The 16,727-nt window shown below is 42.9% G+C and overlaps 1 protein-coding gene across 9 annotated transcripts in view; it reads right to left on the bottom strand.

Annotated features, from left to right (window-relative positions):
• Positions 1 to 318: 318 nt before the first annotated feature.
• Positions 319 to 16,727, bottom strand: part of kiaa1109 (KIAA1109) — a 74,360-nt gene continuing 57,951 nt past the window's right edge. For 8 of the 9 annotated variants that reach the window (XM_083998092.1, XM_083998094.1, XM_083998098.1 and 5 more), the window contains 21 exons: positions 16,356 to 16,624; positions 15,994 to 16,209; positions 15,493 to 15,673; positions 15,208 to 15,397; positions 14,717 to 14,878; positions 14,452 to 14,591; positions 13,520 to 13,715; positions 12,747 to 12,947; positions 12,320 to 12,496; positions 11,730 to 11,867; positions 10,974 to 11,216; positions 10,273 to 10,426; positions 8,850 to 9,007; positions 7,897 to 8,086; positions 7,168 to 7,385; positions 6,523 to 6,774; positions 6,186 to 6,389; positions 5,122 to 5,316; positions 3,506 to 3,640; positions 2,534 to 2,717; positions 319 to 1,278 (listed from right to left, as the gene is read on the bottom strand). In XM_083998092.1, the coding sequence (XP_083854218.1) occupies positions 1,062 to 1,278; positions 2,534 to 2,717; positions 3,506 to 3,640; positions 5,122 to 5,316; positions 6,186 to 6,389; positions 6,523 to 6,774; positions 7,168 to 7,385; positions 7,897 to 8,086; positions 8,850 to 9,007; positions 10,273 to 10,426; positions 10,974 to 11,216; positions 11,730 to 11,867; positions 12,320 to 12,496; positions 12,747 to 12,947; positions 13,520 to 13,715; positions 14,452 to 14,591; positions 14,717 to 14,878; positions 15,208 to 15,397; positions 15,493 to 15,673; positions 15,994 to 16,209; positions 16,356 to 16,624 (4,020 nt within the window). In that variant the 3' untranslated portion in view covers positions 319 to 1,061. The remainder of the gene's footprint in view (positions 1,279 to 2,533; positions 2,718 to 3,505; positions 3,641 to 5,121; positions 5,317 to 6,185; positions 6,390 to 6,522; positions 6,775 to 7,167; positions 7,386 to 7,896; positions 8,087 to 8,849; positions 9,008 to 10,272; positions 10,427 to 10,973; positions 11,217 to 11,729; positions 11,868 to 12,319; positions 12,497 to 12,746; positions 12,948 to 13,519; positions 13,716 to 14,451; positions 14,592 to 14,716; positions 14,879 to 15,207; positions 15,398 to 15,492; positions 15,674 to 15,993; positions 16,210 to 16,355; positions 16,625 to 16,727) is intronic. The other variant, XM_083998096.1, reaches the window with a different exon arrangement.

The raw sequence follows: 16,727 nt of genomic DNA, 5'->3' as shown, positions 1-16,727 counted from the left end.
GAAGGAGCAGAGGTTTGGGGGTGTCTGGATTTTTTGTTCAGTGGCGCCAAAAATGCTACATCTTTTTGTTTCTGACTTTCTGACTTGAAAAACCCAGGTGTTAATTAAAATGAGTTTGTAAGACATTGGTTAGCGACACAAATGTTTTATCCAAGCCAAAGTCAAGATAAACCTGCTGACATCACTATGATGTCATCAGGGTCATCTCTTCAGGTGAGTAGAAACTGCCATTAATACAAAACTAGACTTGGTAAAAGTATTAATAATACCTGACTGAGTGTACATCTTTAAAATAACAGACCTGAGCGGCGTCTAAAATTGAATGGCAATATTTTTATTAAGTTAGGAAATCAACACATTTAAGAAATTTAATTATATACACTGGTTCTACTGTATGGATTAAAAAAAGACAAATATAAGCTTGACACACCAAGCTAATACATGTTATAGACTTTGCATTTCACATACCCATAAATAATGATCTTGGTTCAAATTATAATTACATGTTTATGTCATCCGCGTGACTGAGTGGATGATGTGCCGTAACCTCCCAGTATGTATTTGTTCACCTCAGAAAAAAAAGAAAATCAAAAACACTGTCACTGAACTGTTCATCTGGTCATAAATATCTTAAAACTACACTATAAAATACATAAAGCATATCTACCATGTGTTCCATGGGAAACAAAGAAAAGGCAATGGTATAAGAAATCATTTCTCATGAAATATTGGTAAGCCTTAAAATAAACTTTCAAGCGATTTCAGTAAGGTCATTTACAACAGGTAAAAGAGGCAGGGTTTTACCATTAAAGCAGTCAAAGAATACTAACATTTGCTACTTTGTTCAAAATATACAGAAAGTAACTGGTGCAAAACGCTTCAGTTGGAGCTGCTAGTGGCATGCACCACAGTAAACAACTATACCAAAATTCACAGGATAACATGAGCATGTTTGACAAGTGCGTCGTTACAGTATTGGCCACTGTAACACAGGAATCCAGTGTCGGTGACCTGTAGAGAATGGATGCACAGCTTTGATTACAGTGGCGTGAGTGTTGTCCTCAGTGCTCCTCCTTGTCTCGGCCTTTCTTTTCCTTCTCGTCCTGCAGGGCCGTGCCCAGCTTTTTGATCAGCACCGACAGTACCTTGTCCAGCGGGTCCATCACACCCCTCTGCAGCCACTTGGGAATTGTAGTCCTGGCATGGTGGAAGCCAAGTTTCTGCAGGATGTAGTCAACGCCCACTGGGTCGATCTTGCGTCCTGTCCAGGAAATGAGCCTGAGGATAAAAGACAATGTTTAGTCTGGAATTAAACTTTGACTACAAAAACCAACTTGTTCTTTTCAAATAATCTCAGTCCACATGTCTCCATGAACAGTAACCATGCACAGTGCAAATAGTTAATCATGAATAATCATTTTATAAAAAACTGTGATGTACTTAAAGGGATAGTTCAACATTGTGGCAAATTGACCCATTGCCAAAACCTTAGTCTAAGAGTAGGTTTGTTACCTTTAATTGTCGGTGCAAGCTATTTTTAGAACGGCAGAGCAGAGCCGGGAGCTACTCAGAGCTACGCTATGGAGGCTAATGGGATTTCTTGGTTTCCCTCATTAAACTCATCAAATACACAATCCAACAACTCCAAAACGCTCTCGTGGACAAGTTGTGACTTGCACATTCACCACGCTATCAGATAATAACGGAATGTGGAACAAGGTAAATTCATGCAAAAATGTTGAACTGTCCCTTTAAACTGGCTTCATGTCTACCAGTTTGAACATAAAATACAAGTTAAACATTCAGGCATTGCTAATATATTGATAATTCCATGATATACTATATGTAAGTAGACACTAATAAGTATTAACCATACAGTATGTCATTCTGACAAGAGTCATTTTACTGTTTTGAGTAATTTTTTGGCATTTTTGCCTCCATTAGAACAGGCAGTAAAAGAATGACAGAAAGTCAGGGAGAGAGGAGAGCAACGGACCGTGGATTGGACCTGAAGCCAGGACTACAAGCATGTAGCAAACCTTTACATTTCATACTTGAAATATTAGTTGTGCTACCTCAGCCTCATTTTGAACTCAGACCTTTTGCTGATATTTTCTGGCGTTATTTCTATTGTTTCATAAAAAAGGAGATACAGACAAAACATCACAAAACACAAACAACTTGAATTGTGATTTCAGTATGCACACTCCGCTCTTTCTACTATAAATACAAATAGTCTTGTATAATGATGTAGGGCAGATGCGTGTATCTGGATTTGCATGTTTGGTCTGTGCATGGTTGTACAAAAAGAAAAAAGACAAAAATGAAACCATCAGGTCATGAAGAGTGATGCTTTTCCTGCATCTCAGCTGCTCTTCTTATTTTCTACTCCGTCAGTTTTGAATGAGAATTATTCATGAACAAACACTGTGACTCAATCTCTGACCTCGTCATATGAAAGGGTGTGTGTCTGCCGACGGATGAAAAAACAACATGCTCCACATGTCCGCGGTGCAGTGGAATGGAAGCTCACCTGAGAGTGGGCTCCAAGTGCCAGGTGTTGCACATGAACTCTCTCCAGTCCACCGTGGTGTAGTTGATCCCGTCGTCCTTGTCCTTGTCAGTGTCCTTGTCCTTGTCTGCAGAGCTGTCGTCGTGCGCGGCTGTGGGGCTTTTCTGGCCCGGCCGAGTGGCGAACATCCGCGGGGCGAAGAGGGCTGAGGACACATGGGGAGTAAAGAGAAGCAATGAGGATGTCGCTGGGAACGCTCCGCTGCCCTCATGTTTCCTCTTTAACAAGACAAACACATTCTTCAACAACAACATCCTGAAGTGGAGCGCAATAAACATTCATTAATATCCCTGGAAACACTGGTGGCACTTTGACTGCATAGATCCACTACAGTCTATTCACATTCAAATACCCATCTGTCCTACTTCACTTAATCAGTAACACTGATGAAAATCTTCATCACTCGCCCCTCTCCTCTTTCTACTGAGCTGCAGCATCAACAGAACAAAGTCATGGCGCTATTTTAATTGTCATGAAAAATGCGTGGTTGCTGGCATGAAGAGTGGTAATTTGTTCCCTTGTGACAATAGGAAACCCATTAAAATGCTGCCTGCGTTGGGCTCCCTGACCTCCCCACTGTGTGTGAAAATAACACTCAGCTGCTTGCGTTTCATGCTGCTCTCCAAAATGTGTCCAACAGCATACAAACAGCTTTTGCAGGTACAGAGGCAGACAGATGTGGTCCATCTTGTTATTTCTCTTTGAATAGTTGGATGAGTCATTTTCTTGGCGTGCAGCACAATACCTTGTTTGCAGCTTTGAAGGCTATTTTCACTCTTAAATAATAGAGTTGGCATTGCCACACCTATTGCAGATGACTCAGGAGATGAGTTTGTTGATGCTTGAGATGACTTCACATTGTTTCCTTTCTCACTGAGTGACTGAGCGACGGTCGCTAGAAAAAACAAACAACAACAACAACAACCCACAAACCTTTCTCCTTCTCCTTCAGGTAAGCCGACACCAGGTCGTGAAGGAACATGATGAGCTCAGCGTCCATGGTGACGCAGATGTGGTCGGTGAATTCTGTCACAACGCTGCACTCCACCTTGGGTTTGCTGTTGGAGTCTGGAGAAGACAGAAAAACAATTACCTGATCATGTTTGTTTGTGTTGCATGAAATACGGTCACTGTGTTCCTTATACCAGTCATAATGTTAAATAGTGGTGGGTTGTGGTGGAAAATTTGTTTTGTGAGGTCACAGTGGCCATACAACTTTGATCTTTGACCACCGAATGGTGATCAGTGCATCCACCGAGTCCAAGTGAATATTTGTGGAGCATGTAATGAAATTCCCTCAGGGCATTCCTGATACATCAAATCATTGTGACCTTTGACCATTGAAATCTAATCAGTCCATCTGTCAAAGTGACAAAGGTGTTCGAGAGATATTGTTCACAAGAGTGGGACTGACAGACAAACACTGACTGCATAACAATCTGCACTGGTGACATTGTTTTCATCATTCAGAAATGAAATTTTAAAAGTTAATATTCGAGCATTTAAAAACTGATTTTTACTGACAATAGCTACTAAAAGTTTTATTTCAATGTTGGGAAAAATAAAATGAACTTGAATTGCAAAAGAACAAAACAAATCAAAACTAAAGTTTGTCAAATGTTTGCTAAGTTTCAGTAGTGGGTTTTTTCAAAGTCAGCCAGTCTTTATCTGTTCACGCTGCAGGCTGTTATTTATTAAGGCTGACGTAGTATTTGAATATCAGCTGCATGGTAGGCAAAAAACATCTCATTGCGATTAGATGGGAAGATACTGAAATCTGCAATTTCAGTTGGAATGGCTTTTCAATTTCTCTTGAAAATATAAAACTGACAATGTGTGCTTTTGGGGGGGGTCATGCCCCTTTTTTTATCAGGAAAAAATTGCAGCTCCTGTGAATTGGATATTGCATTTGGCCATATTGTGATTGATTACATTGCAATTCATTGTGCAGCCTTAGTTTAGTGTTTTTTTTTTGTATGATTTTCAAATCTTCCATATTAAATTGTCTAAAAACAACAATGTAGAGTTTTGTACTCGTATTATTGCAGATGTTTTCATAATAGACCTAGATAATGATCACTTTCATATGGTTGCCTGTGAAGCCTGTTATATCCTCTTTCTACATGTGTCTGTGTTGCGTTTGTCAGCAGAAGCAAAGTTGATTGATCAGAATTATACCCTGGAGCTGCAAAAATGCAATGATTGCAACTTTAGTGAAGGCAAAAACTCCCACAATCCTCCTCTACATTTCAATGTAAACATACTCTTTTTGAGTGACAGACCCCCCAGTGAAAGAAAACGAAATATCGTGAAATGTGTTTAAAAATTGTGGAAATCTGACTTTGGACATTTCAACAGCTACAAATAAAATATGTGTGTGCAGTGAACTGAATGTAATGATGCTGAGGTCATGGAAGTGAAGGGCAACAATTTACACCATATTATCTGAATAACATGATAAAAGCCTTTAGTTTGACCTTAAAAACTCTGCATGGAAAGACTGTGGCAGATGGCTCATTGGCCTGATGCACATGTTACATGTGGAGTACCTGTTAGAGAGGGCTCATCTGGATCCTGTACATGGATAGACTTGAAGTCCAGTTGCATTCTGGGAAGAGCAAAGATAGTCTCTGTTTCATGGTTATAGCTGGAGGAGCTGCGGAAGCTGCTCAGCAGACTGGAGGTTTTGGCAGCCGCTCCGCTCTCCTGGTTGTTGGCTTCCACGTTCCTGAGCAAGTTCAGCTCTGAAGCAGGAGATAAGACGTGTCAAAACTCTTTTGAGTTTAAGGTCATGTTCACACTTCTCTGCTTCGTTAAATACTATCTGCACCTATTTTACATATAAGATAACAGGCTGCGGCGGCAGGGACACAAAGTAGCTCTTTTGGAGAAAAAAAAAAATCCTGTGTGTCGTCTTTGAGTCAGAACTGTCTGAGGATAAGAAAAGTCCAAAGTGTGAAGCAGGGTATTCGCCCTCAGGTGAAAACTTATTAAGAACACCCGGAGCAAGCTAATGCTGTCCAACACAGAGGCTCTACAAAAGTTCCTACCTCTGATCATGTACCTTCAGATGACGTTATGCTACATATTGTCCATATTGTTATCACACAAATACAGGTTCAATATTGGTTATGGACATGTGGTATCAGAGCTGAGAGGCCAAATATGCAAAACAAAAGGTTCATTCATTCAACATTTTGTTTTGTATTAGCTACAGTTTTGAACACATTTTTTTTTTATCCTCCATCTTCTTCTTTTTTTTTTTTTTTTTTTTTTTAAATGATGTGAGTAAGGCATCTCTTTTTGGCCAGATAGAGCCAAAAAGAACAACACTTACCTACTGTACCCACGTGTACTGGACAAGGACATGACATTGAAAAAATATGAACCTAACATTTAATACAGTGTCTTTGTCCACCACTGCTTTTTAGCTCCATGGCAAACTCCAACCTGAACATGATGTGAACGACCTCCACACAGTGAGGTTTTTTATACATTTGGGAGATGAGAACTATGAGGTATATTGGAATAAGTAATGTGTACTTATGGTATTAGGCCAGAGTATAAATAAATAAATAGAATATATATGATTTGCAGTAAAATGACTGGTTACCTTCGTTTCTCATGGCAGTAACATAGTTGAACCATTCTTTGACAGTAGCAACACCATGTGGGGGGTTTTCGTGCCGCCGGCGGGTTATTTTGGTGATGGTGGCCATTGGGCTTTCGAGTGCACCACATGGTTTTGTTACCATGGTATTATGGCCGAGATGGAAATCCAGTGTCTGAACAATGTAGGTGGAGTCGTCGTTGGAGCCTGGATAGATCAAAAAACACATGACGATTTTCACCCTCAGTTTCTTTTTGCTGGGTGTTTTTCTGCTGAACATGTAGTCTGAATAATAACCCCACAACAATGCAAGCCTCTGAAATGAACATTGTGTTCTCACCGTCCTCCCAGATCTTCTGAGCCTCTGTCCAGAAGGCGATGTTGGGCTCTTCCAGGTGGAACAGAGCCCACGATTTGGAGCGGAAGTTGGGCCCGTGGAAGCAGGCCAGGGTCATGTGATTGCCATGGAGGCTCATTGAACCGCCCAGCTGCACAGCGTCCTCAGGCAGAGGCATCTGGAAGAGGGAGATGTGGCAGCCGGCGATTACCTTCAGCACCCCGGGCCAGTGGCGGTGATGGGCCGCATCCATGTCTGCGTGACAGAGACGGTTCGGAGACACAAAATGAGAAGCAGGGAGGGTGCAGGCAGATAAATCAATTCTGACTGGAGTGCGAGGCGTGTTGCTGAGACTAACAGGATCAGACTGTGTGTATTATATTGTTTTTATCCTCATAAAGCCTCCCATCTTTTTAAATCTATGCTGATGGGATTTCTTTGTTTTTTTTCATTATGAGCATGCTTGATCACTTTCAGTTGCTCTACAACCTTGTCAGCTGTTGAAAAAGTGGTATACAAATTAAACTTATTAGAATTACAAAATATTCCACTTCCTCCAACCACTGGGGCTGCTCAAGACACTCGCTGTGCATACCCCGTTACGCGTTAAATATTTCACACAGCAGTATAGAAAAGAGATGTGCTTACAGAGCTCAGCAGATCCTTTCTCAGCGTTGATGACGGGAGTTTTAGGCGGCAGGTAGGGCCCGGGGCCCCAGGTGGAAAGGGCTCGCTTGCTGGTGTCGAATTGCTGAGTGAAAAACTCCTGCAGCTTCATGCCGATCTTGATGAGGTCTGGTGTGGTGGAGCGTGAAATGATCACCTGGAAAATGTCCCACTGCAAGTCCCCGTGGACAAAGATCTCACTGGAGGGAGAGGAGCGGAGGGGGCAGGGGGGGAGGAACAGGGGGAGCCGGATGAACGAGTTGATGGTTAAAATTGTAGGAGAAAAAAGGAGGAAAAATAAAGCAGGGAGACATTATGTGGATGAGATAAAACTGCCATAAACACTACATCTAATCTGGTGTAATTCCCCCCATTCTGGCATTCACACATAAACACCGGCACTCCAGTCCAGACAGCATTTTGTCACGCTGCCTGCCATGCATTCTGAATATCATTTGTCCGTTCCTCTTCATAAACTCTGATGTTCTCCCGTGTTTTGCTTGGTTTTAACTTTCAGCCTTAAACCTGTGATGTAATTCTAATGGAGGAACCATAGGACTACTACTCCCAATGCAGACATTATTGGACACATCTTCTTTCTAATGCAGCTTTAAAACAAATGTAACACTTCTGTTAATGACAATCCACAAAGTGACTCATTAACACAATACGCTTCAGCATGCGTTTATATTGTATGAGACCACTTTGTACCTTTTCTCTGAGAGGCTTGTGTCAACAGTGCACAGGTTGACCTTCCACTCGTCCTGCAGCTGCAGGTCGGCGTTACTAAACACTCCCATCAGGATACTGGAGCCCATGTAGTCCACCCGTGCCTCTGTAGAGCCCATGGTGATCTGGATCTTATGACTGGGCTGCTGATTAGGATGTTCAGAGATGTGGGCTGGAGAACAGACGGTAAGTGATTAGTGAGTTCCCTATGCACTAAAATCTCGACAGTGGATGAGAATAAAACTGAAAAGCTTTTTCAAAATGAACTATAAGTACATAAAGTTTCTTTACCAAGATTTTTTTTTGCCAAAGACCATCAAATTTAAATTAAACAAAAAAGTCTTGGATATCAAACTGAAATAAACTGAACATCGTTAGGCTCTTGTTCTACACCCTGGTTTCTACATTATTTCCACATTTCTACATTATATATTTGAAAAATACTGTTGAGTGGAGGTTGCAAAATCAGGGTGAATAAGACATGAGTGTTCACACTTCCTAATACAGAAATGAATCCATCTTGAAATAAGGTGGTTGTTCTGGCATTGTTGCTTAAAGTCTTTAAATCCAATGATCCTCATTGTGAAGTTTTAGCTCGTTTCTGTGGTAACGACTGTCCTATACAAAAATGAATACATTTCATTTTCAAAGACTTTCATTTCAAAGATTTTACTTCACAAAAGACGCTCATTTGAATGAGTATATGTATATATGCTTTGCGATTAAGTCAAATGCAAATTAGAAGTGTTAAAAGTGAGAGTAAAATGTGAGAGGGTTATTTAGTCTCTGCTTTATCACAGTGTTGTGTAAGCACTCTGCACCGAACTCTGGCTCGGCTCCATATCCGCAGTTTTTCTACTCTGCTAGAACAAGAGCTGCTAACGAGTTGCAGAAAAACACCAGATGTCTGAGAAGTTGATGCTTTGTTTACTTACAGACCATCTCCAGGGTGTTCACGTCTATATTGCCACCCACCACCCCACCCTTGGAGTCAAGTTTGGAGCGGCCGAGGCCAACAGACATGCTGATCTCTCGGTCCCGGTTGCTGCCGACAGACAGTCGGCCCTGACTCTTCAGCCCACTGGTTGTCCAGCTGCAGGGGGCAAACACAAACCGTGAGCAAACACTGCTGAATAATGTAGAGGTGCTCTCTGTCAAATATACATGACTCATTGTCAGGATATAAACACAGGTAACTGAGCTAAGTGCCAAGATGTCATCATGTATTTCAGCCAGTATGTCTATCAAAGTGTTACTGTTAAACTTTGTTAATGTCTAAGTACAGCTGTGTGGTCCATCCCTTCTCTTCTCTATGACAAAGACCCCACCTGAGCATGAATGATGTTTTGTTGGATGAATATTCTAAAGTCATAAATAATGTAATTAGAGCTGAAGAGGCAGGAGTCGAGTGTTTCGCTCAGAGACACACATTTCCAGAGTGGAGGATGTTGTTGTTTTTGTAAACTTTATGATGACAGAGTTCATAAAACAGTACTGCCTTAGTTATGAGGGTGTTGGGTTTGTCACTGATTCAGCAGGATTTTCTGCACTTCCTGCTTAAACTGTGGACAAAAGTTTTAATGACTGCGCATCGTGTTGACCGGTAAAAAAGAAGAAGAAAAAAACAAGTCCAGAGAAGACGAATGGTACTCATAAGAGCAGATGATAAATGGGAATAAGAGGTGAAATATGAGATGTTGACTGGATGTTCAGCAGGATATAAAAGTCAAAATTGCAGGAGACACTCCAGAGACATGTTTGTACAGCGCTGTAGAAATGTAAATGTAAATAAATGATGCTCGCAGGGCTGCTTCGATTATAGACTTTGATTTTCACCTGTGCCTTCTCCACAGGCTGCCATACACACCAAAGCAGTGTTAGTTTAGCCAGTGTTATAACTAGTTAAATCTAGTAATCAATCTTTTTAAAAATGATTCTGCATCTTTTATCCTTCACCACATTTCTGACTCATTTGCCAGACTTTCTATTTCCACATTCAAGTTTGCAGCCAATTTGAAGCAACGCTGATTTAAATATAAAAACCTTTAGGGTGGACATAATACAGAAATCTCTGTATGTATAAATATTGGACTAATTTTAAAAGAAAAAACATATAAATATGTATCAACTATGGCTTCCTCTGCTCTGTTTTGCAGAATTTATTTTCAGAAGGGATAAACTGGGTGTAGTAGAGTTAACTCCATGTCATTTAATTTGCCAATACTTGTTTTAAAAAAGAAAATACAATTTTCAGTAAAAGCTCAGGGCTGTGTATGTTCTGTTACATGTCATGTCAAGAGCCTGTTTGTGATTAAGGGTGGAGTATCGACATGATCAAATCTTAAAACCGTGACTTACGTATTGTTTCCCATCACGTTGCTCATGTTCATCTGGACCGTGAGCTGTTTCAAGTTGATGGCAAACACCACCAGCGTCTCCCACGGCGCTCCTTGCTGACCCGCTGCTTTGCCGTTTTTACCAAAGGAAGGAGTGGATGTTTTCGTCACTGAATCTAGACAAAAATGAATAAAGCAAAGTGAGTCTGTGGCATTTCATTTATTGATTTTGGACATTACTGTTTAAATTTAAATGCAGGTCTCTAGATGCTTCCAAAACTGCGCTGCAGCAAAACAGTCCCCACCCTGACAACACATCACAGTGCAGGCATTTTAGCAGGCTAGAGGAAATATGTGGAGGCAATGCAGCTCCATCATTAGGAATCCAATTAACACTGCAAAGCCTTCCCAAGGAGAGCAATATTATACCAGAGGATGAAGTTTGTTTTTTCGTTTAATTTTCAACATCTGTTCGACTCATTTCGGTGCCATCTGCATTTACTGTCGATTTTCACCAAGCTACAATAATAGGCCTACCGATGTGTCACTCAGAACAGTGACTCAGAGACTGACATAAATCATCAGAAGAGAGGGAAATGTGAATAGGTGTAATACTACAGGTTTAAAAACACAAATATATATGTGATTCTGTACCAAGACTGACTCTAACTTTACAGCACAAGGTCATTTACTGTAGTAACTATATAGAGCGTTGGTAAGCACCTCTCCTAGGAGCTGAAGAATCAGAGACGCTCCTGGTGCGACCGGGTGCTGGAGACTTGAGGTGGCCCATGGCGCCTGGAGACATGTTGCTTCCAGTGGAGTGCTCTGAAAAGACGTTGGGGGACTGAGGCATGTGAGTCCCAGTGCTGCCATCCCATGTCCTCCAGTACGCTTTTCGGCTGGACTCGGGGGACAGATGTTGGGTGACGTTTTCGGCCGAGTCAGGGGTGGCGGGGCCAGAGGCTGAAACAAGGCAAAATTGGATAGATATAAGTAAAGGTCAGCCAAGGAAATGTCAACATGGAGCAGAGAGGTGTTGGCTGAAGGAAGGTCAGGATGATGGGATATTAAAAATGAACACTATATAAACCAGCAAAGTTTGTAGACAGACGCCTTTGTCTGTCTACAAAAAGGAATTTGCTTGTAGTAAAAAACAACAACTTTTCCTTCTTTCATTTTTGTCAATATCTGCTGTTTTACTTGACTTGTTAGAAAAGTTGCTGTGCTACTGTTAGACAATCGTCAACAATAGACGGACAGAAAATAGTCAACAACAATGAACAATTTCAGAAAAAAGGGAGCATGGTCGGAAGCATCAGAAAAGATCTCTCTTCATTGAACCAGATGCCATATAAAAGCTAAAATGTACAACAATGGTCATGCAATTGCAGTTTTTATTTTGACACAACCAGCAGAGTGGTAGAGTATAAACATACCACACCGACCGACAGAAAACAAAATCCACTGAGCAGTCACCTGGCAAGTTGATGGTCTGGTCTCCAAGGAAGAGGCGCCTGGCGATGCTTCGGCGGTACCAGGCTCTGGGGAAGGCCAGGATCTCACTCAGCCGTCTCATGTCGTACTTGAAGGAAGCCGAGCCGATGTCACACACAGCTAGGAGGGGAGAAGATTGAATTTGTTTCGTGTAGGGTTGAGCAGCGGTCTAAACGTTTCAGGAGGTCAAGCTGACTACACTGTATGTGCAGATAAATGTGGATTTTCTACCTTTTAGGCCTGTGACATCATCATCACCATCATCTCACTGACTGATGCAACTGAACATCAGCTGAAGTACCAGCGTCTTTGTTTCCCTAATCCTTTACTGACTCCGGATGATGGTTTTAAAGTGAAACTGAAAACTTTAAACTGCAAAAACGTTTTCAGAGTAACTCTACTCTAACTGAAATAAACTGATTTGGTATTCCATTTTTTCCCCTGGTTTTATCCAGTTCCCTCACCTCCCTCGTCTAAAATAAACCTCTATGAATTTATATTTTCCCGAACGCTCTGGTTTAGGAAGAAAATGAACCTTTCATAGACAGGAGCAGGGTCGAAGGACGATGTACCTGAGATATTGATGAGAGTAGTGTCCATTTTTCCACCTTTGGCAGGAATGAAGCTTTCAATGAACGTGGGGCCTCCAGTTCGCCTCATCCTGGACAGGCTGACCTTCACAAACTCCAAGTTGATGCTCAGGGAGTCTTTTCTTCCCGTCACAGAGGACGGCTCCTCGTCTACTGTACCTGAATGAAAAGCACAGATAATGTGATGATCGTTCAAATTTAATCTTGGCGTTCTTTCCTGATTAACAACTAGTGGGATGAGGATACTGGATATTTTATAGTGTGCTGCCATAGTTAATTCCCTTCTACGCAAGAACCTGACACTTTGTATCCACAGAGAAAGAGGGCAAAGAGTCTTCAGTGGCAACATTAGACATTCTCTATCATTAGCACATGAGAGAATAACAGCAAAGTTTTTTTCTTTCCATACCTAATGGCCCTGGGCCCGGAGGCAGCCCTGTGACAGCAGATTTCTGCTTCCCGGCGCCGTAGGGGTGGAAGACGTAGAGGGAGAAGTCAGACATGCAGGCAGTGAAGCTGAGGCCCGAGGAATTACTTGGGGGGCCTGTGAGGTCGGACTGGCTGCTGCTGTGACGGCTCCTGCCCAGAGGGCTCCCCAGCAACGGAGACGCTGCGAGGAGGCAGATGAGAGGGGATGAGGTAAGACACAGCAGTTACAAACAGTAGAAATAAATGAACTAAAAATATGACAGTCACAAACTGGAACAAGTCTGACTCCCATCAGTAACCTGGTTTTGACACAAGTAAGCAACCCAGTTGATTTACAGTATCATATGCATATTAAAGATATACTGTAATATTGATGCACAATCTTCTCCCTTTTGGTTTTAGAGCAAACTGTACGCTTACTGTACATGTGACTGGACTAAATAAAAAATAAGACTTGAGACAAACTTGAGGGGAGAAAAAAGAAGCATAGCAGAACTTTTGTTGAGTGCAAAGACTGGAAAGCAAAGTAATGAATGCAAGAGAACAAGCTGTGAGTAACATTTAAAATCACAGAGGTCTCAGGCGCGGCGCAGAGTGGCTGCTCACAGATCGGGTCACACTGTGTGACAAACTGTAAAAGACTTCAAGTGATTCAAAATTTGCGTTTGACTTCAATTCTTTTGTTCCTCACAAACCTCAGAAGGCATTAGAGCGCCATTACTCTAGAAACAAAACAGCAAGTCATTTTCAGACCTTTGCTGGGAGGTGGTTTGGGATTGTGCTGCCCCGGCGGGGTGGAGGAGGGTACGTGGGATCCGTCCGTGGGGTGGGCTCCCGTTGGGGTCTCCAGCTCTCCACGGTTAGAGGAGAAGACCAGGTCTAGTGAGGGCAGCTTGAGCATACACTCCACCCTGGACATGGGCAGGCAGCTGAAGCGAATCTGAGAAGGCTGGAGACACAAATGATAACTGATGTTTTAGCTGGAAACAAACAGGGACTGAAGTCATTAAAAGGATAGTTTAACATTTTGGCAAATTAGCCCATTGCCATAATCCCTACAGTCTTAGCAGTAGGTTCATTACCTTTATCTGTTGGTGCAAGCGGCCGCGAGCTGCTCAGAGCTACGCTACGGAGGCTAATGGGATTTCTTGGTTTCCCTCATCAAACTCATCAAATACACAATCCAACAACTCCAAAGTTGTGACCTACACATTCACCACGCTATGAGATAATAATGGAACTTTAAGAGACGGAGTTGTTTTTGAGGCAAATTCATGCAAAACTGCTGATGTGAGTCTCTGCATTTGCCTCTAAAACAACTCTGCCTCGTAACGTTCCGTTATTATCTCATAGCGTGGTGAATGTGCAGGTCACAACTTGTCCACGAGAGCGTTTTGGAGTTGTTGGATTGTGTATTTGATGAGTTTGATGAGGGAAACCAAGAAATCCCATTAGCCTATGTAGCGTAGCTCTGAGCACCTCGCAGCTCTGCTCCGCCGTTCTAGAAATAGCTTGCACCGACAATTAAAGGTAACACGCCTACTCCTAAAACTATAGGGATTATGGCAATGGGCCAATTTGCCAAAAATGTTGAGCTATCCCTTTAATGGAAAATAAACACTACACTGGACACACATCTTGTTGTAGCTCTGGAGAAAGTGTGCTGTTAGAATAAGAGTCAGTACCTGAACTCTGACATAGACGACTACGTCCACAGGGAAGGAGGAATAGGCCGACGTGGAAGAGGAGACCAGGGAGGTGGTTGATTCTTCAAGCTGTTCCACTGTCTCAAACTGACCCATGTCCTCCTCCTGGGAAGCTACAGCTGATTGAGGAACACAAATACAAAGATGGAGACAATCCGCAGAGAGTTTTCAATAAATGTCAGACAGGTGAATGTGTGTTGGAAGAAGTAGTATCCTTGAAGGTCAGTGAGTGACACAAACTAACCTGCATAGCTCCTCTCCACAGGAGTGATAGGAATGGTCTCCAATGCTTTTTCCAGGAAATCCAGCAGACAAGGGCTGATGACCATCTCCTCTGGCAGGGTCTGGAGGGCCACCCAGGCGTACAGCTTGGCCGTCTTTACCCCGCCGCTGCCCTTACCTTTGGCTGCCGAGACAAAAGGGAGTTAAAGTCATCTGCAGTTCATTTCGTAAAAACTTTAAATTAACCGGAATCATATTAACGGTCGATTCTTAAAACTGTCCGCGGTGTCTTTTCCCCAATGTGGTTGCACATCAATATGCATGAGCCCATTTGATCAAAAAGGTGCCCTCTGGATTCATGCCTTAAAATAAAAGGATGAAATCACATGCATTTGATTCGGCGGGTCCACGTGTGGGTGTAAAATCATCAGATCGGAGAGAGGTGGCACTCGTGTCGCGGTGATTACGGGTGGTGCTCGGGCATGCAATTAAAAATGAGGGAATGCTCAGTACCTGATGGAATAGGTGGGGGTGGGGGAGGTAGGAGCGAGTTAGTCTTGCTTTGGACTGCATTGGGAGGGTTGGGAGGGCCGCTATCTTTCATACCATACAGCTTCGACTCTTTGGAGAGAGTGCGGGGGAGGGAGGATCCACGGGAGGCGTTGGGCGACTCCGTCTTCAGGGTCTTGGAGTTGTAGTGCAGCTGCGAGAAAGAATGAATCACTTAAAGCACGAAGCAATAAACAAACCCGAGTAGAAACTCGAGGACAATTCGGTATGCGGAGGGAGAAAGCTGACCTTAACGTCTACTCCTGGAATGTAGAAGACTGTGGTCTCCATGTCATTAGACTTGGTCTGCAGGGAGGAGGGACATTTCTTTCCAGCTAAGAGGTGGGTGGTGGAGGTGTAGGCGGGCTGCAGCTTCTTCTTCTTGGGGGGAGATTCCTGGTCCAGACTCCTGAGACTGCGCTCACAGCTCCTACAAAAAACCCACAGGGAGAAGAGTCTTGTTATGTGAAGAAAGAAGGTGTACTTATGCCTTATTCTGTTTGGTTAGCTGGATATAGAAAGTTGTACATCTTGTATCCGCTGAGAACAGGCTGTCCCAGGCAACCGCATAAAACTTTATCTTGCAGATCATTTGAGCGGATTTCATAATGTAGATTTTGATTTTACTTTTTGTGAATCATTATCTCAAAAAAAAAAACATGACTCGCAGCAGGAGACTAACAGACTATGAAGCAGACTTTAAATTATGCTGCGTAGTTTTCAGAGCGAACAATATGCATTTGATCATACCTCCTGAAGGAAATGTCCTCATGCTCGGGTTGCTGAGTAGTGGGGTGAAGGACGCACTTCCCACTGTCAATCTCCACACGGACGTCCAGCTCAAAGTCGATGTTTCTCTCGGTGGCTGAGCCGCTGAAGCTGCGGCCGGCAGGTGTGTTCGGCCAGCGCTCGCTGAACAGCTGACTCACAGCAGAAAAGCCTGAGGACTTCCTGTGAGACGCTTGGCTGAGAACAAACAGTAAACAGGACTGTTTACTGATTTCCTTTTTAAAAAAACCCATCATGAAAAGCAAAAGCAAAGCTTTCATATATAAATATATACATAACCTGCCTCATAACATTATCATAAAAAGTGGACAAAAACAACTCACAATGGCCTTCGATAGCTCGGCAGTCTCTCACGTTCGAACTCGTCCTCCTTCTCTGAGTCTTCGGAGGAGGAAGAGGACAGGTCGTCGCGCCTAATGTCGTCATGCTGGAAGGGAATTGTGGGTGAGAAAACAGCAGGGGTGCCGGGGGCACTGAAAACTGAATGCAGGCCTTCGGCAGCGGATGGAGAATGAAGATGAAGGTGATGATGAGGATGGGATGGCTCGTCAATGGTGACCGACAACAGGTCCACCTCTGTCTCCTCAGGAAACTTTGGAGAAAGGCAGAAAGTCAAAACTCACACAGGGACAAATGCTCTTCCTGCTTAGAGACATCGGTGCAACAATCTCGCTAATGTAGCCGATGTCTCAAGT

The sequence above is a fragment of the Trachurus trachurus genome (assembly GCF_905171665.1).
Source record: "Trachurus trachurus genome assembly, chromosome: 22".
NCBI lineage: Eukaryota > Metazoa > Chordata > Actinopteri > Carangiformes > Carangidae > Trachurus > Trachurus trachurus.
This window is presented reverse-complemented; position numbering and strand designations above follow the sequence as displayed.